Source organism: Erinaceus europaeus, chromosome 13 (genome assembly GCF_950295315.1).
Source record: "Erinaceus europaeus chromosome 13, mEriEur2.1, whole genome shotgun sequence".
NCBI lineage: Eukaryota > Metazoa > Chordata > Mammalia > Eulipotyphla > Erinaceidae > Erinaceus > Erinaceus europaeus.
This window is the reverse complement of record NC_080174.1, coordinates 14,521,525-14,548,464: the sequence shown is the minus strand read 5'-3', so window position 1 is coordinate 14,548,464 and position 26,940 is coordinate 14,521,525. Positions and strand designations below refer to the sequence as shown.

The 26,940-nt window shown below is 44.7% G+C and overlaps 1 protein-coding gene across 3 annotated transcripts in view; it reads left to right on the top strand.

Moving 5' to 3' along the window:
* The window catches only part of UST (uronyl 2-sulfotransferase), a 426,518-nt gene that overhangs the window by 358,488 nt on the left and 41,090 nt on the right, over positions 1-26,940 (top strand). Inside the window, exon 8 of one of the 3 annotated variants that reach the window (XM_007516394.3) lies at positions 21,639-24,969. The exons of the other annotated variants lie outside the window; for them this stretch is intronic. Coding sequence (XP_007516456.1) covers positions 21,639-21,922 — 284 coding nt within the window. The 3' untranslated portion in view covers positions 21,923-24,969. Of the gene's footprint in view, positions 1-21,638; positions 24,970-26,940 lie in introns of those variants that run through there. 3 annotated transcript variants of the gene reach the window in all.

Here is a 26,940-nt window from a genome sequence, read left to right as displayed (position 1 = left end):
TATATATATATATATATATATATATATATATGTATCTTCTCTTAGGATCTTGCTGCTTCTATATACCTCTGATATTTTGTAGGCAACTTGCAGTTGCAAACCACAAGTTCATGCCACAGCCAAGCATTTCAAAAAGACATTATGAAAGAAATCTGTGTCTTTCCCAGATTGTGTTTGTAGATTTCAATATACCCGTAGCATTTTTAGAGTACTTCAGGCCAGAGAGGTCATTCAGTGTAGTAGAACATAGGATTTGTTGAGTCACTAGAGGACCCAGGTTCAAACCTTGGTATCACCATATGCCCCCTGAGCTGCACTGTGCTCTGGTATATTTCTCGATCAGAAAAATGAATGAATACATATCAAAACAAAAATATCATTGTTTTATGGGACTTGGATGTTCCTGTCAGACATGTACACTGTTTTTGAATGCAGTAGTCCTGGCACCCAGTCATTTTCTCCATGAATGTTCTTGGCATTTGCTTGCATCAGGTTATCAGTTTCCAAGTTCCATTAAGTTTAAAAAAAAAAAAGGAGTATCCCATACAAGGGGACAGGTTGCAGTGTCATCTCTGCCGGGCTAGTGTCGCTGGAGAGACTCTGGAACTCGTAGCTGAGCGGGAATGCAATACAATGCCTTTATTGATCAGAGAAAACGCCTTTATATCTTTTGAAACTGAATTGGCAGGTTGGAAAAGGAAATGGCTAGGAGAGGGGGTGGAGAGAAGTAAAGAGTGGGAAGGTAGCAAGCTTCCACAGCAGCTGTTGCGAAGGTTCTAACCAGTAGGGATTAAACCAACACCCTGCAGGCAGGGTGGGTCTCAGGCAAAACAGTGATTATGTAAATAGACCACAGTGTCAAGCAATGCAGGGGACCTGGCATAATGACTGACAATCTCATTATTATTCTTGCTTAGAGTTGTGTTGAAAGCAAAAGCAGTTTAAAGCTTTTAGATCAACATCCCATCCTGTAGAGCAAGCAGTTAGCAATCTAACATCTGTGGGCCTGGCGATGGCACACCCAGTAGAGCACACACCTTACTGAGCACAAGGACCCAAGATCAAGTCTCTGGTAGCCAAGTGCAGGGGGGAAGCTTCATGAGTATCTAAGCAGTGCTGCAGATGTCTGTCTCTCCCTCTCTAGTTCCCCCTTTCCACCTCAGTTTCTCTCTGTTTCTATCCAACAAATACATAAAATAAGATTAGGAGGGGCTGGGTGGTGGTGCTCCTGTTTGAATTCATATGTTAAAATGCTCAAGGACCCGGGTTCAAGCCCCCAGTCCCCACCTGCAGGGGGAAAGCTTTGCAAGTGGCATAGCAGGTCTGCAGATGTCTCTCTGTCTCTTTCCCTCTCAATCTCCCCCTACCCCCTCAATTTCTGTCTGTCTCTATCCAATAAATGAAGATAATACAGAAATGTGAAAATAAATAAAATTAGGGGATAATAAGAAATCTAACAGGGAAAGGAACAGGGCTATTAATTTGAATGCTCCTAAAATCAGATCCAAGCAACATGCTATGTGTTGTCCAGATGAAGTGAGCATAACTGTAAAGCAATATCACAGACTCAGCCTTGGAACTTCACCTCACACTTTGCTGACTTGAGAATGGTTATTTTGAGTAGCTCCTCTCAACTAACCTGACATCTTAGTGCCTGGATGAGAGGTTAAATAGCTCAGTTATCTACATGCCTGGCCTCCATGAACGGTGACTTCACTCAAAGCCCTTCAAGAATTAATCATAAATTTGGCAGGTTTAACATTCCGGAGAAACGTCCAGATAGTTTGCTCTTGAACCTCCCTGTTGTTCATCCAGGCTGATCATTGTGGCAAATAGAATGTTAAAACAGCAACAAGATAGGCTACGCTCTGCTAAGGTCAGTGTATGTAAAATATACTAGGGGTGGGGGATGGGAAGAAAATAAACAACAACCAAAAAAAAAAAGAACACTAGCTTCTGTGGTAGCTCTATATGGCACCTATCTCAGAGACCTTAAGAATGGAAAACTATTAAGTGCCATTATAGTCATAATGACACAATTTACTAAGAATTTCCATACACTAAATGTTTTTATGTATTTATTATTGTCTGGAGACAGAAATTGAGAGGAAGAGGGAGTTATTAGGGAGAGAGACAGAGAGACACCTGCAGCACTGCTTCACCATTCATGAAGCTTTCCCCATGTAGGTGGGGACTGAGGGCTTGAACCCATATCCTTGGGCACTATAGTGGGTGCACTTAACTAGCTGCGCCACCTCCTGGACCCCTACACTAAATGCTTTACAAGCAGCCATTCCCGCATATCCAGTATGGTGCTGCAGTACTTTCTATTCAGAGAGGAGACACAAGATCTTCAAAAAGCGCTGTGGTTTTTTTTGTTTGTCCTTAATATAGGTTATAGTTACATGGATCTAATATAAAATTGAAAGAACATGTCCTAACGTTTTAGAAAATTGCATTACACAAATTTCGGGACCTCTGACTAAAGAAAGCAAATCAGCCAGAATTGAAGAAATTGGGGGTGGAGGTGGGCTGGGCAGTGACACACCTGGTTAAGTGTACATGTTATCATGTACAAAGACCTTAGTTTGAGCCCCCACTCCCCACTTGCAGGAAGGAAGTTTCACAAGAGGTGAAGTGAGTAATGCAGGTGTCTCTACCTCTCTGTTAATTTCTGTCCTATGAGATAGGAAGGAAGGAAGGAAGGAAGGAAGGAAGGAAGGAAGGAAGGAAGGAAGGAAGGAAGGAAGGAAGGGGAAAGGAAGGAGTAGGGGTAGGGGAATGAAGGGAAGGGAAGGGAAAGGGGGATAGGAAGGGGAAGAGGAGAGGAGACTGGAATACAGGAATGCATTGCTGAAGTAGTGGATGGGGCTTGATTTAAAGTTGTTTCTTAATTTTATCACCCAGAATTTTACTCTCTGTGTATATACACATGTGTACACATGTGCGTCCGTATGTATGTCTCTGGGGTGTCTAAATTCCTGCATATCAGGCCAGCCAGATGGCACCATGCCTGCTTTGCCATGCACACGACCCAGGTTCAAGTCCTGACTGACCCTCATGCACTGGGAGAAGCTTCAGTGCTGTGGTGTCTCTCCCTCGTTCCCTCAGTCTCTATCTGAAAAAGTTAGCTTGGAGCAGTGAAACCTCAAAGGTGGCAAAAATAAGCGTATCCATTCACTCATCCAGAGGCATCAGACCAAAATAAAAGTGAATTTTAAGTTGCATGTTACTTTGTTATTGAAGAATTAGTATTTAAGGCTAAAAGCTTATAAAATCACAAGGGCTTAATTTTAGCCTCATATATATAACTTAGTGGGTAGCTTTGTGAGATTTTACAGGAAAAAAAAAAGCAATAGAGCAGCTTTAAAAAGTGAGACAAAGATCTAGGTCATAGGCATATCCCCACCAATGTAGAGTCCAGAATGACTGGGTGTTAGCAGTTGGCTTCAACCTCATCAAAGTTAGATCTAAACAGTGCAGTGTGGTTCCAGGAAAGAGCCCTTCCCCTGTCTAAGGTGTGTGTGTGTGTGTGTGTGTGTGTGTGTGTGTACATACACACAAACAAGTAGCCTAGCTCTGCCTCCACCATACAGCTTATGAGCAATAAAAAAAAAGGCTCTGGCATAAGGGTCGGGAGGTAAGCGTACCGGGTAAGTGCAAGGATCCGCGCCAGGACCCTGGTTCGAGTCCCCAGTTCCCCACCTGTGGGGAGTTCATTTCATAAGCAGTGAAGCAGGTCTGCAGGTGTCTGTCTTTCTCTCCCCTCTGTGTCTTCCCCTCCTCTCTCCATTTCTCTGTGTCCTATCCAACAACAGAAACAGTAATAACAACAGTACAATAACAACAACAAATGGAAAAAATAGCCTCCAAGAGCAGTAGATTTGTAGTGCAGGCACTGAGCCCTGGTGGTTAAAAAAAAAAAAAAAAAAGGCTCTGAGATACAAAGCAAAAGCAGATCTTGTGAGAATGTTAGATACCAAGAGAATTTACATAGCACTGCAAGTCTCATGTGAATCTAAGTCATCAGGAAGCACACTGTCTTCATCAGCCACTGATCAAGGCCTCTGAAATGCGATTGCAAATAAAGGAATAAAGGGGGGGAGAGGGACAAGCAGTCTCCCTCATGACTTCAAATAAAAAATGCATTTCCAGAAAAGTGCATACAATTGTCAATAATACTGTAGTAAATCTTTCAATAAGCCTTTTTTTCAGAAGTAGTTATTTTCTTTTTTTTTTTTTTAAAAAAACATTTTATTAGTGATTTAATAGTGATTCCAAAGATTATAAGATAGCAGAGGGTACGATTCCATACAGTTCCCACCACCAGAGTTCTGTATCCCATCCCCCTCCATTGAAAGGTTCCTTGTTCTTTATTCCTCTGGGAGTATGAACCAAAATCCCTTATGAAGTGTAGAAGGCAGCTCTGGATTCAGTGATTGCTTCTCTGCTGGACATAGATGTTGGTAGGTGGGTCCTACCTTTCTCTAGTGGGGTAGGGCTCTGTAGAGGTGAGACTTCCAGGTCATCTGCCCAGGGAAGTCTGGATGGCATCACAGTAGTGTCTGCAACTTGGTGACCAAAAGGCAGTAGATATAAAGCAAGAACCCAATGGTAGGAATAGAGCAGATGAAATTAGAGGTCTTCATGTGGCAAGAAACTAGGACATTTTTAGGTATGTTCCTAGGGGCCCATGACTTTAGTAATTTTTGTCTGAGCCTGATAACTAACATGTAGGTGGACTAAAAATATTGTCTGGAAAGATGGTGTCAGATTTGAGAATAGGGTTAGAAAGCTGGATTAGGGTAGAGAGTAGCTCCTGAACATGAGCAAAGTATATAAATACTGTTAACTGTTAGCCCCATCGATCTGACCCAGGGGCCCATGTCTATTCATATTTAGCACAAGAGCCTGTGTAGCCTCTGTGTCCCTGTCAGTCTGAGCTCACAGTCCGTGGTCACAGCTAGGCCACACTCATCTCAGAAATAGTTGTTTTCAAATGTAAACATTTGATCCAATTTATGCAATAAGTCCTTTTATTGCCCTTTTCCCATGGCAGTATTATTTATTTATTTATTCATTCATTCATTTTTCCCATGGCAGTATTATTTATTTATTCATTCATTCATTCATTCATTTATTTCACTGGAAAATGAGCCCAGGGTCTTGCAGATACACCTGATACCACACCTGAGAAACCTCCCCAGGCTGATTTTATTTTTTACTATTTTAGAGAGAAGAAGAGAGAGAAAGCAAGAGAGATAGAGACACCACAGCCTCTCCCTTCACCATCCTAGGAGACCCCACCATGCTGTCTATGGAGGTCCCATGAGGTTCTGGGGTTCAAACCCATGGCTTTGTGTATGGGAAGACTCCCACTCCCATAGGTGGGGCAGCAGCACACCTTACCATGCACAAGGACCCTGTTCAGTTCCCTGTCCCCATCTACAGAGGAGACTCCACAAGTAGTGAAGCAGTACTACAGGTGTCTCTCTTCCTTTCAGCCCCCTCCCCTCTTGATATCTCTCTGTCTCTAACCAATAAATTAATTCACCTAAAAAAGAAAAAAAGACTCACTCCTCTGGGCAAGCTATCTCATAGAGACCCCCATGCTAGTATTTAGATAGCAAAATGCTAAGATAAGGAAAGTGTGGGGTGAGGGGCTGGACGGTAGTAGCACAGGGGTTAAGCGCACATGGCAGGAAGCGCAAGGGATGGCGCAAGAATTCCATTTCGAGCCCCTGGCTCCCCATCTGCAGGGGTGGTCTCGTCACGGGTGGTGGAGCAGGTCTTCAGGTGTCTATCTGTCTCTCCCCCTCTCTGTCTTCCTCTCTTGATTTCTCTCTGTCCTACCCAACAACAACGACAGCAATAACAACAATAATAATAACAATGTCGATAAACAAGGGAAGAAAATAGCCTCCAGGAGCAGTGGATTTGTAGTGCAGGCACTGAGCCCCAGTGATAACCCTGGAGGCAAAAAAGGAAGGAAGGAAGGAAGGAAGGAAGGAAGGAAGGAAGGAAGGAAGGAAGGAAGGAAGGAAGAAAAAAGAGAGAGAGAGAGAAAGAAAAGAAATGTCCATGAATTTTAGGTCATTCAATCTTTCAAAGAAAAAGATCAGCATTTTTTCATATTTATCCATTCCCTTTTGTTGCCCTTGTTGTTTCATTGTTGTTGTTGTTGTTGGATAGGACAGAGGAATGGAGAGAAGAGGGGAAGACAGGGAGGGAAAGACACCTGCAGACCTGCTTCACCACCTGTGAAGCGACTCCCCTGCAGGTGGGGAGCTGGGGACTCAAACTGGTATCCTTAAATGCCGGTCCTTGGGCTTTGCGCCACATGAGCTTAACTCAATGCGCTACCGCCCAACTCCCAAAGATCAGCATTTTTGATGGTTTGCACCATGACGGTGAAGTCGGCCAGGGGAAGAAACAGGGACAAACTTCCCTCTGTCCAGTGAATCGGGGAAGCTGCGTAAGTGGGAAGCTAAAAGCAGCGAGACTGAAGAGCCAATGAGGAGGTGGCAGTGGGTGACTAGTCTCGAGCGACCGAACAGGAAGGGGTGGGCTCTGGCGTGTGTCATTTGGAGCTTTTAGCAGCTGGGCCTCCTTGGACAGCTCCTGCATCAGAATCAGCTGGAGTGAGGGGGTTGACCATTCAAAAGTGTACGTGGTGGGAGTCAGGCTGTAGCGCAGCGGGTTAAGCGCAGGTGGTGCAAAGCACAAGGACTGGAGTAAAGATCCTGGTTCAAGCCCCTAGCTCCTCACCTGCAGGGGAGTCACTTCACAGGCAGTGAAGCAGGTCTGCAGGTGTCTATCTTTCTTTCCCCCATCTCTCTCCATTTCTTTCTGTCCTATCCAACAATGATGACAAGAATAATAATAATAACTACAACAATAAAAAACAAGGGCAACAGAAGGGAATAAATAAAATTTTTTTTTAAGTGTAGGTGGAGCGGGGCAGGTGGTGGTGCACCTGGTTAAGTGCACATGTTGCTGTGTTCAAGGATCCAGGTTCAAGTCCCCAGGCTCCACCTGCAAGGATAATACTTCACAAGCACAAGTGGTGAAGCAGTGCTGCAAGTGTCTCTCTGTCTCTCCTCTCCTCATCCCTCTTCATTCTCAGTTTATCTCTATCCTATCAAATGAAATAAAGTTTAAAAAAAATTTTAAAAGCCTTATGTATATATATTTTAAAAGTGTAGGTTGGGGTGGGACAGGTGTGCACACATTACCATGAGCAAGAATCTGAGTTCAAGCCCTCAGTTCCCCACCTATGGGGGGGCGCTTCACAAGCAGCGAGCAATCTCTCTCTCTTTCACCTACCTCCCTCCCTGTCTTTCCCTTCCCTCTTAATGTCTCTGTCTTATTTAAAAAAAAAAAGGTGGCCAGGAGCAGTGTGTTTTACAGGCACTGAACCCCAGCAATCATTTTTGAAGTAGGTTTGGGGCTGGGAGATAGCTCACCTGGGAGGGCACCAGCATTGTAATGCCAGTAGCCCAGATTCAAGCCCCCAGAAGACCATAGGGACGTAACACATCACTGTGCAAAGATTTGGTGCCCTGCTGCCTGTCTCTCTCCTTCCGTCTCTCCCTCTCCCTCTCCCTCTCCCTCTCCCTCTCCCTCTCCCTCTCCCTCTCCCTCTCTCCCTCTCCCTCTCCCTCTCCCTCTCCCTCTCCCTCTCCCTCTCCCTCTCCCTCTTCCTCTCCTGTGAGTCAGTGCAAGACATAGCTCACTTGGACTCTGCCCCACTAGGGAAAGATAGAAACTGGCTGTGGGCATGGATCAACCTGCCAACACCCATCTTCAGTGGAGAAGCAATTACAGAAGCCAGAACTCCTAACTTCTGCACTACCCAAAAGTCTTGATCCATACTCCCAGTGAGGGAGAAGTGATAGGAGGGCTCTGAACTCCACCACTCCATCAGGACCTGCAGAGAGAAGAGGAGAAGGAGAGGGATATTTGAATGTAGTAACAGGATCCTGAGTGGCTTGGGGATGATGGGGAGAGGACTAAACCTGTAAGAAAAAGGGGATAACTATGTACACATCTAGAGAGAGTTGTAGAGATGATAGTTGGCCCATGTCTACAACCTTGGGAGAACCACAGTGGTTTACAATGGAGGGACTACTACTACTACTAGCGTTTGCCCTTCGTCCGTAGCCAGTCAACAGCGTCAGGTTGAGCCTGATGTAAAGTTTCGAGACCTCCTTTGAATCTGGAGAGGTGGCAGTCGTTGACTATGTGGGTCATAGTCTGTCTGTAGCTGCAGGGGCAGTTCGGGTCGTCTCTGGCTCCCCAGCGATGGAACATAGCGGCGCACAGGCCATGGCCTGTTCGATAGCGATTGAGGAGGGCCCAATCATAACGTGCTAGGTCAAAGCCGGGTTGACGCTTGCAGGGGTCTGTGATGAGGTGTTTGTTCTTGACCTCAGCTGACTGCCAACTCCGTTTCCAAGAGTCTGGAACAGAGAAGTTCAGTGTAGGAGTAGGGGACCAGATTGGGTGATGAGACGTCAAGCGTTGGACAGGGTGGGCGAAGATATCCGTGTAGATTGGCAGGTCCAGTAGAGCGTAGACGCGGGAAATGAACTTAGATGATGCCGCATCCCGACGAATATCTGGCGGGGCGAGAACTGGCAGCCGGGGTGGAACTGGGAATTCAGAACTCTGGTGGTGAAATGGTATGGAATCATACCCCTGTTGACATGTAATTTTGTAAACCGGTATTAAATTACTAATTAAAGAAAGTTAGACACCTGCAAAAGAGAGAGATCTCACTCAGTGGATTTGCCACTTGTGAGCTGAGTTTTAAGCTCTGGCACTGCATGGGAATACCACACTCAAAGGAAGATCTAATGCAATGAATGGCCTCCCTCTCCTTCTCCCTCTTTGTCTGAAATAGAAAAATCAGTGCAGACCAAAAAAAAAGGGGGGGAGAGTCAAACATCACTGTAGATCCCCGCAGCGCCGTCTCTGTGCTCGCCAGGCTCCCCACATGGTGTCGTTTGTCCACCTCAGAGCTTGTTGAGTCAGGTGTTCTCCTGGCCCTGCAGAGAGACACAGAGGCGGTCTTCCATGCCCAGCCCTTGGCAGCCTGCCTTCCTTCTCCTCCCTCCACTGACTCTTTGCTTGGAGAGAGGCCCTCCTTCCCACTGGCTGCCAAGTAGAGATGTTCTGATGTCTGAGGAGTTGCTGGGCCAGTCCTGCATTTGTTTCTCTTCTTGTCGCTTGTTCTTTCCGATGGAGATGGGAGCCTGTGTTTCCAGATCCTGGTGGTTCTTTAATTCCCTGGAATCATGCTTTGTGTTTCCTTGATGCTCAATGCAGAAGGAAGGAAGGAAGGAAGGAAGGAAGGAAGGAAGGAAGGAAGGAAGGAAGGAAGGAAGGAAGGAAGGAGAGAGAGGGAAGGGAAGGGAAGGGAAGGGAAGGGAAGGGAAGGGAAGGGAAGGGAAGGGAAGGGAAGGGAAGGGAAGGGAAGGGAAGGGAAGGGAAGGGAAGGGAAGGGAAGGGAAGGGAAGGGAAGGGAAGGGAAGGGAAGGGAAGGGAGAGAAGGAGGGGAGAAAGACTGGCCAGCCAAGAAAGTAGCTCATTAGCACCATCCTCTACACTCCAACAACCTGTGCTGACATAGAAGCTAAAAGGTCTGACCCTGGCTTGCCTAGGAAGTGTTCTGGAAGTCCCTCTACTGAGGTGCCTTCTCCTTGAGATTTCGGGGGGTGGGGTGGCGTAAAACCAGCATTTGCGGTGTTTTGTTTTGTTTTGTTTTGTTTTGGGAGGGAGGGACTTTCTTCCCAGAGGTGGCCAGTGCCCTCAGTGCCCCCCAAAAAACAAAGATCTTGAAATCCAAAGTAAGCACAATTGATTTTTTGGTGATTTCTGTTTCACGATCTAAGAAAGAAATTTCACCTAGCAAAGTGCGAAAAAGAAAAGTCCTCCCCGTTAGCCGCCCCCCCCCCAATAAAACCAGCGTGTCAGCCATGAAGTGTTTTTTGTTCTACTCGCCCCACTAATTGCTCTACCTCCAAGAAGCTGGCCATAGCATGCCATCCATCATCCCAGAGGCAAATCAAACACCAATCGCCCCCGCCAGGCCCCGGTGACACACATTCATTTCCGGCAGAGGCAGCTGCAAGAGAGCCGCCTGTGTTTGAAGTGTGTGGCCTCCCTGTGCCATTCAGGAAATGAGTTTACTCTCTCTGTGACCCACTGCGTGTACACATGGCCCAGGGAGCAGCCCGCCTGGCCGTGGGGGGGCGGGGTGTTCTGTGGGAGTGACTCTGCTGTACATAAGGGTGCTTCCCTCAAACTCAGACCCAAGCCACCTGGACTGTGACTTTGATCCTCTGTCATCTGTGCTATAAACTGCAGGCTGCAGGCTAACTTGACGTTGGTAAAATACAGTTGTTTTAGACAGTGTGCTTTTTTTTTATTATTTTATTTGTTGGGTAGAGACAGAAATCAAGAGGGAAAGTGTGTGTGTGTGTGTGTGTGTGTGTGTGTGAGAGAGAGAGAGAGAGAGAGAGAGGAAGAGAGAGAGAGAGAGAGGGAGGGAGTTCTGCAGCATTGCTTTACTGCTCCTGAAGCTTTCCCCTTGCAGGTGGGGGGCAGTGTGCTTCCTTTTCTTCCCTTTTCTTTTTTTCTTTTATTTCATCTTGTTTTTCTTTTCTTTAAGAAGCTTTTTCTTTTCTTCCCCCCCCCCCTTTATTTTATTTGATAGGACAGAGAGAAGTTGGAAAGGGGAAGAGGACATAGAGGGGGAAAAGGACATACAGAGGGGAAAAAAGGAGAGGGAGAGAGAGAGGGAAGAAAGAAACCTGCAGCACACCTTCAGTACTCATTAAGTTTCCCCCTGTGGGGGGGGGGCGGGGACCTGGTACTTGAACCCAGATCCATGAACATGAAAATGTGTGCATTCAACTGGGTGCACCATTTTATTATTTTTAAAAATATTTATTTATTTATTCCCTTATATTGCCCTTGTTGTTTTATTATTGTAGTTATTATTGTCGTCGTTGTTAGATAGGACAGAGAGAAATGGAGAGAGGAGGGGAAGACAGAGAGGGGGAGAGAAAGATAGACACCTGCAGACCTGCTTCACTGCCTGTGAAGCGACTCCCCTGCAGGTGGGGAGCCACGGCGGTTTTTACCGGGATCTTTATGCTGGTCCTTCCGCTTTGCGCCATGTGTGCTTAACCCGCTGCACTACAGCCTGACTCCCCCCATTTTATTTTTCTATGACAGGGAGAGAAACCTGGCTCTGCTGAGCTCTGTCATGTGCAGTGCCCAGGATTGAACCTAGCCTCAAACAGGCAAGTCCTGCACTCTACCGCTGAGCTATCTCTAAGACCTCTCCCCCCAAGAGAACTTCTTGAAAAGGCAAGGTCTCTTGTTGGATCCACATAGCCCCCGAAATGGCAGAAGGAATACCCTTCTCTTGGTAAGGTTTGTCTTTTGTCAGCGGTTAAAAGCTGGTGCCACTCTTGGTTGGCATGAAACTCTTCCTCAGTTCTAGTGTGCAGCACGTCTGCTGGACCCAGTTCAAAGGAGGCCAGATCGCTGGGGCGACAGGGCTCCTCCTCAGTGTGGAGTGTGCGATCGCTTAGATCAACGCAGGGCGTGCCAAGCCCTACCCAGCCTCCTTATGGCCTGCAGGCCATGGGCACTGGTGAGCTTTGGCTATTTTGCGTCTGGCTAACCATCTCCGAGGTCAGCAAGTGAGGCCTGTATCCTCCAGTGCGGCAGCTGAGTTTACACAGCGTTTCCAGATTGTTTTCTTGGGCCCTGGGCCAGGCTGGGTCAATTTTCCATGAGGCATGTTTGACAGATGAAGAGAGGTGGGAAGGAGGACTTCACGGGGCAGGTCTGTGATTTCTTTCTTATTTACACTAAAGGGACCTTTACGAGTTCTGAGAGACTTGAGGAAGCAGTCCAGACAGAACAGCAGTGCCACCGAGCTTGAAAGAGGGATCCCAGGGCTGGTGAAATAGCTCTCTTGGATAGCGATGCTGTTTTGCCATGTGTACAATCCAGGTTCAAGCCCTGCACCCACCACACTGAAGGAAGCTTTGGGGCTGTGGTGCCTCTCTTTCTCTCTCCCTCCTTCCCTCCCTCCCTTGCTGCCTGTTTGTCTGTATCTTTAAAAATATAGAGAGACGGTCTTTATTCTGTTATTCACATGAAAGGTCAGAGGTTGATGCTCATGCATTTTCACTTCTGATCATTTCAGCTCAAACCCAATGGTTACTTTGAGGGAATTAGCTGCAACTGTCAAGAAAATAATGAAGGGGGGTGTTTTTGGCCAGTCCTTACAAGGAAATAGGGGAAAAGAGAGTAAATGAAAAATATCCTGAAACTAACCACCATCTCCCTTTGTCAGACAAGTTTATTAATTAAAGGTCAGGGGCAGAAAACCAGTTACATCATTCAAAAAAAAAAAAAGGTAAGAATGAATATTAGTTTTGGCAGTACATATACTAAAAAGTAACTAAATAAATAAATAGCATAAGCTGAACAGTAAAGCTCATCACTGGACTATACAAAACCAGAGGAAGCTGAAAAAAAGTCTAGATGTGAGGTAGATTGTTACTTGTTAATGGGTCTCTTAGGAATTTTTTTTTTTTTCCTAAAATCACTTTAGTGTTGGGGGGGTGGGTAACAGTTGTGTGTGGGTGCCATTCCTCACTTCTCTGTGACAGGTGTCTGTAAACAGTCTCACTCCCAGCTTAGATTCTTCCCCCATCAGGCACCAGGACCTCAGGGCCCTCTCCATGTCCTCCCTTCCCAGGATCCTTTGCTTTGGTGCAATAACCGACATCAGTCTAAGTTTTACTTTGTTTTCCAGTGAAATCATCCAGTATTTGTCCTTCTCTTTTTGGTTTATGTCATTTAACACGACTCCTTCGAGACCCATCCAAGGTTAAGTATAAGAGATAACTCTATCAGGTGTAACAGTTGAGTATGGCATTGTGCATATAAACTATAACTTTCTCAGCCACTTATCTATGGTTGGGCATATGAATATAGGTGTACATAGATCTCTCTCTCTCTCTTTTTTTTTTCCTCTAGGGTTATTGCTGGGGCTCGATGCCTGCACTATGAATCCACTGCTCCTGGAGGCCATTTTTCCCATTTTGTTGCCCTTGTTGTTATCTTTATTATTGTTGTTGTCATTGATGTTGTTGTTGGATAGAACAGAGAAAAATTGAAAGAAGAGGGGATACAGAGATGGGGAGAGAAAGATGGACATCTGCAGACCTGCTTCACTGCCTGTGAAGTGCCCCCATATACACACACACACACAGGTGAGGAGCCAGGTGCTTGAACCGGGATCCTTACACTGGCCCTTGTGCTTTGCAGCATGTGCACTTAACTACCTGCACTGCCACTGTAGATGTCTTCAGATGTCTTTGCTTCCTTCGGTTATATTCCTGAGAAAGGAATCGCCAGGCCATAAGATAGGTCTATTTCTAGTGTTCTGAGAAGTCTCCAGGCTGTTTTTCACAGGGATTGGACTAATTTTTAGTCCCACTAGAAATGAAGTGAGGCCCCTTTTAAGGGCCAGGCGGTGGCTCACCTGGTTAGGTGCACATTATTACAGTGATCAGAGACCCAAGTTCAAGCCCCTAGGCCCCACCTGCAGGGCAAAAGCTTCAGGACTGGTGAAGCAAGGCTGCAGGTGTCTCATTGTTTCTGTCACTCTATAAATACTCTCCCCTCTCAATTTCTGTCTGTCTCTACCCAATAAATAAGTAACTGGCATTTGGGATCTGAGACAGGTATTTTTAAAAAGGGAAAGAAAAGTTATCACTAAACTTAAAAAAAAGAAAAGAAAGGAAGAAAGTTCTTTTTCCTTATATCTTGAGAATTTTTTAAAAATTTTTTATTTATAAAAAGGAAACATTGACTAAATAATAGGATAAGAAGGGTACAACTTCACACAATTCCCACCACCAGAACTCTGTATCCCATCCCCTCCCCTGATAGCTTCCCTATTCTTTATCCCTCTGGGAGTATGGACCCAGGGTCCTTGTGGAATGCAGTAGGTGGAAGGTCTGGCTTCTGTAATTGCTTCCCCGCTGAACATGGGCGTTGACAGGTTGCTTCTCCAGCATACTCCAGCCTTCTTTCTCTTTCCCTCTTAGGGTGGGGCTCTGGGGAAGCCCAGCTCCAGGACACATTGGTGGGGTTGTCTGTCCAGGGAAGTCTGTTCAGCATCCTGCTTGCATCTGGAACCTGGTGGTTGAAAAGAGAGTTAACATACAAAGCCAAACAAATTGTTGACCAATCATGGACCTAAAGGCTGGAATAGTGCAGGTGAAGAGTGGGGGGGGGGGGTCTCTGTTTTGTAGATAGCTAGTAGGCATATTTTAGTTATATTCCAAAGAGCCTGTGGCTATACTAGTGGTTTTTGTTTGTTTACTTGTTTGTTTTTGCCTGAGCCTGAAATCTGATATGCAGGTGGATCCTAATTATTGTCTGGGGAGATGTCATGGCTGGCAGAAGGACCAGAAAGCTGGATCAGGGAAGAGTAGCTCCCAAATATGGGAAAGGTGTATAAATATTGTTGATTGTAAACTCCATCGATTTGATCTGATCTGGGGCCCATATTCAGCTTAGGAGCCTATGTGACCTCTGCATCCCTGTAGATCTGAGCTCACATTCTGTGGTCATAAGTAGGAACTTTCCAAGCTGCTCCAATATCAGGACCTTTCTTCCTCAGGTGTAGCATAGAGTATATTGTCCAGCCTCTCTTCAGAGGATGGAACATTTCCTATCATTGTTGATCCAAGTTGAGGGCAAGGTCCTATGGGGGCCCACAAAGGGATCTATTGTGTTGTTCCTGATAAAGATGACCAGTAACAATGGAGAGAGGGATTTATTTGAGGTCTAGGCCTATTGTGTCTATTTGGGAATCTCAGGGCTCCCCAACAATGGCCCCAGCTGATGGAGTGGCCTGATAGTGACTAAAGAGTCATTGTTAAAGTATGCCAGTCTCTTGCCCTTATTCAGCTTTTGCAGTCCTTGCTTTGATGAGGTTAGCTTTGGAGTGAGTGAGAGAACTGTAATAGGAAGTAGGTGAGGAGGGTATCGAAGTCTAAGTAGACACTATTTCATTATGAACTTTATACTGACTCACTACAGACTATTGTGTATTTTTGCTTTCAGGTATATATTTTGCCCTAGTTTATGGAGACATGTGTACATATTCTCTATCTTATGGGACCTGGTCTATATCTAGGTTTTGGGACTTTGTTAGGAAGTGAACCTCCTGGAATGGAATTAGAGAATATTATGAAAGGAAAGGTCTCACCCAAGTAATGAGGGTGAAGGGTTGACATTCCATGCCTGACGTCTCTGGACACAGTCTGAAGTGAAGCAGGCTGAGGTGGTACTTGTTGCGTTGATTAGGTTGGGATCAGTGGATGTAATTTCATTTGGTATGCATTGAGAGAAGCATGCAGGAAAAGTGAGCCCCACCCTAGAGGAATTTTCTTGGGAATTTTCTAATGAGCACCTCAGATATTATCTTTGTCATTACCTGCTAATATCTGTACCTCACAGATACAACCCACCCACCATCAGGCCTCACATCATCTACCTTCTGCTGTTTTCTTTTCTTTTCTTTTTTGTTTGTTTAATATGATTCAGGGGCAATAAGCCCAAGGTCTGTGCAATATCACTAAGTCAACTCCCCAACCCAATGTTTATTCTTTATTTTCCTTCTCTCAAAAGTACTTACTCATTGATGCTCATGAGAATGTCCCATTCACTGCTCGTAACTCCTGGGCCAGGTGCAGAGCAGTTATTCAATAAACATTTGTGGGGTAGGGGGAGACAGAAAGGGACCGTGAAGGAGAAATAATTGAAACTTTAATTTTGACACAAAGCACTTACATGTATTGTTTAGGTTTATGAAACCCAGAATTTCAAAAGCTACTCTTAGAAGTATAAAGCTCCAATTTCTCCAGCAACCAGACAGTTCACATAAAGAAGAAACTGGCATTTGGGATCTGAGACAAATTGGAGCACGCTGGCTTCTGAAAGAAGTGGCTGTGTGCTCAACTCCAAAAGGATATTGCCTCACTTTGAGAGAAACCAGCCACCTAGATTTCCATCTGAAGTAGACCGAGTCTTACATCTAAGCCAGTTTCCAGAGAGAGAAAACACACTACCAGCCAAACAGCAAGCAGCTTACCACTCCACTCTCAGACTTTGTTCTTATCCTGCCGTATTTAATGAGGGAACTTTGATTGGTCTCTTGAAACCACACATTCCAACTAGATATTTCATGATTTCAGACTCGATGCATATTTAACAGCTAACCCAGCACCTGGAGGACTCTGTTCCCAGTAAACTTATCTGCAGACTCCTCAAACATCCAATAGTGGCTGTGCAAAGGTATTCAGAATGCATATGGCTGTGGTGAATCGGTTACTTTCTTTTTAAAATTTTATTTATTTCTTTATTTTCCCTTTTGTTGCCCTTATTTTTTTATTGTTGTTGTTATTGATGTCGTTGTTGGATAGGACAGAGAGAAATGGAGAGAGGAGGAGAAGACAGAGGGGGAGAGAAAGACAGACACCTGCAGACCTTCTTCACCTCCTGTGAAACGATTCCCCTGTAGGTGGGGAGCCGGTGGCTCGAACTGGGATCCTTATGCCGGTCCTTGCACTTCACATCACATGCACTTAACCCACTGTGCTACTGCCTGACTCCCCTACTCTCTTATATAGTGGTGACTTAGATACTTGGTTTAGATTTGGACTATTTAGAGGTTTTAATACTGTTTCCTCCACCTCAGTGCTTTTGACACAAGTCCCACTGTTTGTCCTGCTTCCTACTGAGTCAGCTCCTATGTAACCTGGAATTCTTGATGTATTAGAAAACTTGTTATTAAAAGGTTCTGGACCTTAAGTGGGGAGCTACTCCATTGTTCTCCACCCTCCTTTAGGGGTGCATAGTCAGTGGAGACACCTTCAGGGTCTCTCAGAGTAATCTTTGGGGGTTCATGTGTCACCTCTCTCCACAGGCAGATGACAGCATCTCTACAGCATCTCTTTTGAGATACTCACCAGTGAGCACTAGAAACATGAGGCCCTTGAAATCCTCTCTCAGTCCCTGCTCCTTTCAAACGATGCTCACAGGGGGCAGGGCGTCATTTCTAAATGGTTCTAGAAGTATATGCCTACCTAATAAAGGCTTCTTCCCTTCCCAAAGGGTGCGAATCATCCATCTAACTTTGTGAAGCCTGGTTGCTTTTCGGCTGAATTAGCAGCCTTCTCAAAAAATGCCTGACAGCTTCCTCCAGAACTGCTATCTTGGCAATCCGGAGAGAGGCTGAGTCCATGGTTCACGTAGCTTTGTTTTGCTTGGAGGGGGAAGTCTGGTGTTTTGCAAAAATGTGGGTCACTTCACCATGGGATGACTTTTCCATAGCACAGATTATTGTACAGTAAGATGCATAACCATGTGGCTTTGAAATATGACTTTGAAAAATCCCTACCAGTGATCCAAGGCAAATTGTCATTTAGTCTTTGCACACGTAGGTGATAATTTTCTATAGGCTCGTGAAAGCTCCTCTGGTTTGTTCCAGTACTTAGAGACCTCAACAGAAGTAGGGACCAGGGCTCAGATTCCAGCTCAGTTGCTTTTTACTAGGTATGTGACCTAAGGTAGATCATTTAATCTCCATATGCAAAATAAGGGCCAAGGCAGCTCCCAGGGTTACTGGGAATGTTAACTAAAGTAACAGGTAAGTCATAACCCAAACCCATGTTAGTTATTCACTGTCAGTGCTGGCTGAATCCAAATCTCTTGTCCTTCCTGTTAAAAAACAAACAAACACTCCTATTTTTGACCATGACATAACCTTTTGGCATTATCTTTAATCTTTGTATTAAATTTGGCAACTTGTGGGAAACAGAAAGACAAAAAGTGCTGTGATGATTTCATTTAGTGTCACAGCAGTAAAAACCAACCAAACAAACAAACAAACAAACTAAAGGGCAAAGGGGTCAGCTGATAGGACCCAATGAGTAAAGAAAGGAAAAGATATGGGCCAGGCAGTGGCACACCTGGTTTAGCGAACATAGCACTATGTGCAAAGACCCAGGTTCGAGCCCCCACTCCTCACCTGTAGCGGGGATGCTTCACAACTGGTCTTTTTCTCCCCCCTCTCTTTATCTCTTCCTTGCCTCTCAATTTCTCTCTGTGCTAGCAGATGAAAAGAAAAGGAAAGGCAGCCAGAAGTGATGGATTCATAGCACTGGCACCAAGCCGCAGCAACTAAAGGTAATTAAAAAAAAAGGAAGGAAGGAAGGAAGGAAGGAAGGAAGGAAGGAAGGAAGGGAGATGAGGAAATCTTTGTGCTGTAGTACAAACACCAGTACTGCAGATGTCTCTTTCTCTCTGCCTCTCTCTCCCTCTCTCACCTTTCAGCAAGGAAAAAGAAAAAAAAATGACCACCTGGAGTGGTGGCATCATCATGAAAACACCAAGTCATAGTGATAACCCTGGTGGCAGAAAAAAAAAAAAAAAAAAAAGAAAGGATGAGCAAAGAAAGAGAACTAGCTAAAGAGAATAGAAGGCAGCAAGCAGAAAGAAACCAGAACACCCAGCCCCCCCCCCCCCCATTGCAGTGATAGATGCCACAGGAAGAGGAGATTTTAAGATGGTGGATGTGCCCATCAGTGTTGTAAAGTTGTGCTGAGAAGTCAGGGAAAGACTGAGAAATGGCCTCAGAGTTCTCAACAAGGCAGCAGGAGTTGTTTGAATAGAGCAGGGATGAAAGAGTGAGGACAAAGACCAGGTTCTGATGAGTGTACTCTGGAGTATGCTGGTAGTTTGGTGATAGCAGTTCTCAGATAGCTATTCAAGAGGCTTGGCCATGATGGAGGAGAGGAAGAGATAAAACATGGGGGGAGGGGCTACATAAAGACAAGAGTTTTCTCTAAAAAGGGGGTAGATGTGAGTTCTTTTGAGTGCTCAAATTTGAGAAGGTGCTGGTTGAGAAGGGACGGTTGACAGTGAAGAAAAGAGAAGAAGTAGAATGAAAGTGTGAAGATGTTTGAAGGAGTAGATGTTTGAAGCAAGAATTGGGTAGTAATGCAAACCTGAAGCTTAGTGAAAAGTTGGTACTTCTAAGAATCAGCTGTCACTGTCCCTTGTGTGTAGACAGGAGACCCAGGAAGGAGGTTAAGGAGACTAAGGAGGATGGACTGACTGGGGGGTAGCGGCATGGGGGACACTTGATCTGTTGCTGAGGATTCACCACCTGTTTTGGTTGAATCTGAGTCTCTACTTCTCTGATCACAAAAACAACACTTTTTTTTGCCTCCAGGGTTATTGTTGGGGCTCAGTTCCTGCACCATGAATCCACTGCTCCTGGAGGCCTTCCCTCCCCTTTTGTTGCCCTTGTTGTTGTAGCCTTGTTGTGGTTATTATTGTTGTTGTTGATGTCATTCGTTGTTGGATAGGACAGAGTGAAATGGAGAGAGGAGGGGAAGACAGAGAGGGGGAGAGAAAGATAGACACCTGCAGACTTGCTTCACCGCCTGTGAAGTGACTCCCCTGCAGGTGTGGAGCCGGGGGTTGGAACCGGGATCCTTACGCCGGTCCTTGTGCTTTGTGCCATGTGCACTTAACCTGCTGTACTACCGCCCAACCCCCCAAAACAGCACTTTTGTCTATGTTGTGATTCAGCAAATGTTGAATCAAATGAGAAGCTTGCAAAACTTTATCTTATATCCACAAGTAAAAACAAAACAAAACAATTACATTGGCTCTTACACTGAAAATCTGCTCCATCTGTAGAGTTCTCTAGCAAAGACAGGACTTAATCTCCCTTGCCTGTTCTGATTAATTCTACCAAATAGCACAAACCCTTTTATCGGGGTATTAAAGTTACATGTGGCTACAGACTGATTGGAAATGCCAATTGCAATCATATCAAGTGTAAATATTACATGAAACCTCTGTTGCCTTATTAAATTTGGATAAAATAAGTCAACACGAGGGGATCTGAGAGGGAACACCAGAGCTGACTTGATGGAGAGCAATGTGGAAGTTAGATTCTTGTCACTACAAGAAGTTTGACTGTTACCAGATTCTGTAGATCTTAAGTCAGTTTCTGACTGGATCACCTTTCCTACTAGAAAAGCACAATGGCAACTTGAAACTGTATAAATTGCCCGAGTAAATGTTCCCAGAGCTGAGAAGCTCTCCAAGTAGTGATGTTTGTACTAGTTGCTGATTCTATGGGGATGGCCTCTCTGATTGGTTCCAGAGATGGCCTAGTCCATTTTGATTCACCAGCCCCTTTTCTTCCTCTAAATTATGGACACAAGAGCTATTTTGTCTCAGATACCAGCTTCCTGGTTTCCCCAGAGATCTTCTCTGTGTCAACCTGAATACTAGCCCTGAGCTCAGCAATTGACTGCCATGATGTTGTTGGCATCTAGTTGAGCAATAAGTTAAGGATAATGGTATAGTTATTGGCTTTTCTATAGCCGAAATAGCACAGCATTTGGTAAACATGTGAACCCTCCTTAGAGTTTCCCAGTTTCCAGCTACACGGTGTGTAACAAGTCAAGAGTCTTGCTCAACCTCAGTGCCCTAGTCGACAATGTGACTCGCTGGCTTCTTGTGAAGATTAAATGCTATCATTGGTTATTATTGGTTTTGTGCCTGGTACACCATAGTTCTCAGTGGTGGTAGCTGTTGCTATAAAAATACACCACAAAGGATCAAAGGTAGCTGGCATGGTCACTATCTCTTGACAAGTCAGTTAGCTATTGCTAATAACATGAATATGGCCAAGTTCTTTTTGCTCTGGCTTTTATTATTGCTTTTGACAGAGCTAGTGGTCTATTTGGTCCACCCATCTGTGGGGAAGGCAGGCAGAGAGAGGGTTTGGGAGTGGGGAAAGGAGCTTTGGGACACTGGTGTGTGATGGTGAAACAGGACCTAAGTTGGGGGGGGGGTGAGTGTTTCACAGACACCTATCATAGGGAGGTGAAAATTGTCCCCATATGCCAACAGTTGTACTGTAAACCACCCAATAAAATGACAAAGAAAGATAGACAAGAAAAAATATAAAGACAGTGGTCTGGGAGGTGGCGCAGTGGATAAAGCATTGGACTCTCAAGCATGAGATCCTGAGTTCGATCCCTGGCAGTACCTGTACTAGAGTGATGTCTGGTTTGCTTTTGTTTGTTTGTTTGTTTGTTTCTTCTCCTTTCTCATAAATAAGGGCGTTAAAAAGAAAAAATATATAAGGATAAAGAAAGAAAGAAAGGAAAAGTAGGTCGATTTGACCGTTAGGAAGAAGGTACAACTTTCAGTTAACGATTGTTTTGTGATCAGAGTGCATAGTTGACATTCCATGAACAGGATCTATGAGGTGCTTTAGTTTTCCTCGGCGGATGCTGGTAGCAGTTCCTGTAATACGGCGCGGCCTCGCCCAGTGTCACTGGAAGCCATTCCCCCTGTTCCATTCTTTGGAGGTTCTATTTTTCTCCTTAGGAGCCACCCCTAGTCTGTAAGGAATCTAGGGTTCACCCCCCCATCCCACCCCCGGGTCTCCAAGCCGATGCAGTGCATACTGTCGCTCACGCGCAGCCCGGGTTCTCTTGCAGAGCACAGGAAGCTTGGAAACATGACTGTGACCGTGAAGAAGACCGTCCCCTCCCCCGAGGCCGTGCAGATCCTCTACCAGCGCATGCGCTATGAGTACGAGTTCTACCACTATGTGAGGCAGCAGTTCCACCTGCTTAAGCGCAAGTTCGGCCTCAAGTCTCATGTCAGCAAGCCCCCCCTGCGGCCCCAGTTCTTCATCCCCACCCCCTTGGAAACCGAGGAGCCCATGGACGATGAGGAGCAGGACGACGAGAAGTGGCTGGAAGATATTTATAAGAGGTGATGCCAGCACTGAGGCTACGTCCGATGGCTTTGTCCCTTTTCCAGAAAGGTTTTTGTTTGGGGAAAAAAAAAAACAAAAAACTGAAGGGACTGGATTAATGCTCTGATGCATTAAAAAAAAAAGAAGAAGAACAAACATTCCCACGTGTGGGGGTCATGGGAGATGCCCGGTTTTGCGGGTTTAGTTTCATTCTATGTTTTGTTGTTGTTGTGTTGTTATTGTTCCGGGATCCATGGGTCCTTATCAGTTCTATGGTTCCATTGCAAGGCATCTTGTTGTAAAATAGCTTCTTAACCCTCACACCTTGCCATAATGAAAAAAAAAAGGGGGGGGGTGCAACCCCTAGCCCAATAAGGGATCATTTGTTTGATGGCTTGTAAGATTGTTACCTCACTGGCAGGAAACACCCAGGCTTGTATTATTTCAGCAGAAATACGAAACCACTCCAGAGGCCAGCTAGTAGCCTCAAGGTTAAAGAAGATACAGTAGATCATTGGGTAGAATTATTCTTCTGGCTCATCTGGGGTGGAGGGTGGGAGGCATTTCCCACAGAGAAGTGTATTTATTCTAAGACAACAAGTGGGCTTGACTATGTCTCAGGCTCCCAGAACCTGAAACAGATCTCAAGGTCAAAGCGCATGGCAACTTCATGGAGACATTCCTTTTCCCAGCACCATTCTGAAACCTTTCACAGAAGCATGGCAGGGGAAAGAATGTGTTCACTGTGAAAGGGAAAATACAGGTAAGACAGCACATCTCTGGAGGACACGTGGCATCAGGGAAATGACTTGGCTTGTCCTTTGCTCCCACTATGAAAAACCTCTTTCCCCTACATTGTTTTAACTGCATATCCAAGAAGCAGTTGATCATTAGCATTTGACTCCTGTGGCAGTAGTCCTAAGCCTGGCTGCTAATGATGCATACCCCATCAGACACACTCCCTAGCCAAGGTCATGGTACATGGTAGCTTTGACCTCCTCACCCCTTAAAAGCAATGGAACTGCAATCACAATTTCTTACGGAAGTTGCTCCATCTGCAAACTCTTACTGGGACATCAAAAAAGAGAAGAAGCAAGAGCTTTGAGTACAAGTTGCCTTTTCAGCCTTATGAGGAGAAATCTACTTACTCAGAGATTTTGGCTGTCCCCAAAGTGAGCTGCATAGTTGCCCAGCAGTTCCAAAAATATCTCTTCTCCCCACCTTCTTCCTCTACTACTTGCCATCTCTCCCTGGTGCCTGGGTTCAATCACCAGAAATCAATTTCTTTGTGTTGGGAAATGTTTTCCCATTTTACTACACACTCCTGAAAAAAAAAATCCACATTCTCCTAGGTAGATAATATAAGAGCAGATGGGATACTGAGGACAGGTTTTTGTCTCCTTCCAAAATGTGCCTCCCTGTGAACCAGCCCCTGTTAGAGCACGAGCAAAATGGGAATTAGGAAAACTTACTGGAAATAGGACTTTTGACTTTGCATAAGCTCTACATATCCTACATTTCAGACACCAAGTCTCTCTGGAATTCTTCCTCCGTTTACTAAAATTGGACAGTAGCCAAAGTACAGAGTAAGTCATTTGGAACCTATTGAATGTGCACTAAAGCTGTTTAATCATAAGATACATTAAGAAGGTTCTACTCTGCAGGAGTCCATTGAAAGCTGGGACCGCAGAAGCACTAAGGCCAACAGTGGGCCAGTTGTGGGGCTCGATTCTGCCTCTGGAAACTGGGGGCCGGGAAGTGATTAAATGAATGTCCTTAGAAGAGGAAATGTCCGTTGTCCTGTTTCAAGAGAGCAGGGCCCAACTATAGACATACTTAAAAAAAAAATGCAACCCAGAGAATAGCTATGAAGTTCATAACAAGAACTTACAGTCTGGCCTAGTATGAATCATTTCTAGGAAGTTGCTTCTAAGGAATGAGAATGAGTTTCCACCCTGTGCAATCTCACTATCTGAAAATAAGGCTGAGTTGATTGAGTGTTCTCAGAACATCAGGACAGTTGCTCATACACACACACACACACACACACACACACACACACACACGCACACACACGCACACACACGCACACCCTTGAGTGCTTCTACCTGTGCGTTCAAAGATATTTAATGGCCAGTGGTGTGCATTTTAGCATCTCAGCAAAAGATGCAGATTGTGGGCTCTTCATGTTTTTTTTGTCCCAACCAACAACTCCTTAACTCTTAAAAGGCAAGGTTTCCCTTGCCCCTTCCTTTATCACACACAACATTGTTTTCTTGGCCCTGAGCCCAATACAATTTGTACTTCATGAAATATATTGTACATTTTACATAGTTTAATTTAAAAAAATTACATTTTAAGCTGGTTGATCTTTGACTGTCTTATTTATTATAACCTTTCAGCACATTCCAAGGTTTTAGTTACTCAGGAAGGAGTTAGTTAAAAGGATTTTTTTTTTTTTTTTTTTTTTTTTACCAGAGCACTGCTCAGCTCTGGCTTATGGTGGTGTGGAGGATTGAACCTGGGACTTGAGAGCCTCAGGCATGAAAGTCTCTTTGCATAACCATTATGCTATACCCCCACCCTAAAAGGATTTTTTATTTTGGTCTGATGGATGCTTTTTAAGAGGAGAATGATTATTATGAACTTACAGTCTACTTTCATTGAGTGCTATAATTTTTTTTTTTGAAGAAGAAAAATTAGTGTGACTTTGATGGAAATTTGAAAATATATATGGAACTGAAACATTAGCTTAGCAAAAATAAAAAGCAGTCTGTGTTTGAGATGAAGTGTTCCTTAACTTATTCATTGCCCGTATAAATAAATGAATATACATGTTATCTCCCCCCCCCCCATTCTGTTGATAGCTGGAAATAAAAGTGCTTGCAGTTTCACTCAGCACTCACAACCTTCTTAATTGGACAAGGGTTTTCCTCAAAATATGACTTTTCTTTTTGGAAAGATGTTTGAGAATCTACAGCCTCTCATTCTTATAAGTGGATCAAGTAAAAACAAAAAAGATGGTGACTTGTCAATTTCATTGTGTAATAAACACTAAATAGCTGACAGCTTTGGTGTAAGGTGCTTCATTCAATACATTACTCCTAATAGCAATTTCTTCACTGCAGGTGATGTAGGGAAGAAAGGTGACCCCACCCCACCTTTCTTGCTGTGTATTCAAGCCCTCATCCACGTCTCTCTCTGTCTCAGAACATCTCAAAATCTAGATGGTTCTAGCCCCCCCAACTGAGCAGTGATCCAAGGATATTCTCCTTGAGAAATTTCCACTGCAGAATTGAATGAAACTTCCAGAAAAGAGGAAGTTTCATATTGTTTAAATGTTGGGCACATTCTGACCCCATCTTAACTCAGCTCAGTACAGATGAAAGAAAAACCCCTTTCTGCAATAATAAGGCCCAAGTGTGAATCCAGAGGAGTCTCCCAACAGCAAAGTAGTCAGGGCCAACCCTTCTTCCTCACTGCATTTGTACCTCTAGAACCTGGTCACCCAATGCTTGACACTGAGCAAAAGCGTTACAACAAAACTTGGATGGAATTCCTACCAGCTGGAGTTTCTCTCATCTGATCTGAAGTTCTGCTTAAGTGGGTTGTTTACCTTTGGGCTTAAACAGTATGTGACTTGACTTTAAGTGAGTTGTATAAATAATGGCAGTATTTCTTCAAAGGCAGAATGGTGATCCGATTGTGAAAAAATTAAAAAACTGACTAAGAAATTCTCCTTAGGAGGCTGGGTGGTGGTGCATCTGGTTTGAGCGCATGTTACAATACTCAAGGGCCTGGGTTAGAGCCCCTGGTCCCCACCTTCTCAAGGAGAAAGCTTCACGAGCAGTGAAGCAGAGCTGCAGGTGTCTGTTTCTCTCTCCTCTATTACCTCCTTCCCTCACAATTTCTCAATTTTTTATTCATTAAAGATAATGAATAAAATTTAAAAAGAAATTCTCACTCAACAAAAATAAAGAGGGTCTATTTTACTAGAGCGATTTACTTTACAGCCGATCGTAGAGAAATTATTTATTTCATTTATTTCACCTGCGCTAGAGTTTAATGTGAAAGTGAGAGAAACCAGAGCACTCCTTCAGTATATGCATGTGGGTTCGATCCTGAAACCCAGATATGTGAGTCCTGTGCTCTACCAATTGAGCAGCTACCCATACCACCCTGAGCACCAGAAACTGATTTTTGTTCCAAGATCCTGCAAAGGACAAGCCTACTGTAGGCTAAAGCCAATATTAAGAAAAATACACACAGCTCTTTCACATTTTCAATCTGCATAGCCTAACACTGGAATAAATCAGGAAGCTCATAGGTGGTTTCTGAAGGAAAAATAGAATCTTTCTATACTTAGCCATTTGTGGGATACATATACCTAGCTACCCCACTCCCACACCTCTATCTTGGCCCTTTTCAGGGTGCTGGCTTGAATACAGTTTGTCAAGTTCTTGAACCTGCTCTTTTGTCAGGAAGCCTTTGCAGAAGCCTGAACCAGGGCTAGGTGAGGGTGGCTGCTTCATCCAGGATGGCCTGATCACCACCTCTGCAGCAAAGCCTGTACCAGCACTATGCAAAGTTCCAGTCTGCCCCTCCATGACTGAGGGTCCTAATGTGAATGTCCTGTGAGAGGAAGATGTGTCTTCCCTTCATTGAAGGCTCAATAAGTGTTATTTAGGTGAATGAGGGAGGGGAAAAAGTCTGTCTTGTCACAGCCAAGTTACATGGACTAAATAACAGAACACAAGAGATTTACTCCGCATAGTTCTGAGGCTAGAAATCTGATGCAAGGTGTAGTGAGGGCTGGTTTCTTTTCCTCCTCCTTCTCCTCCTCCCTTCCTCCTTTTCTTCCTCATCCTCCTTCTTTTACAAAAAGATTAATTCACTCAATGTTTTAAAATGTATTTATTTTGGATTGAGAGAGAAACTGAGGGGAAGGGGGGGATTCTTCTTGTAGGTAGGGATCAAGGGCTTAACCCAGGCCCTTGCATACTGCAACATGTGTACTCCACTGGGTGAGCTACCACCAG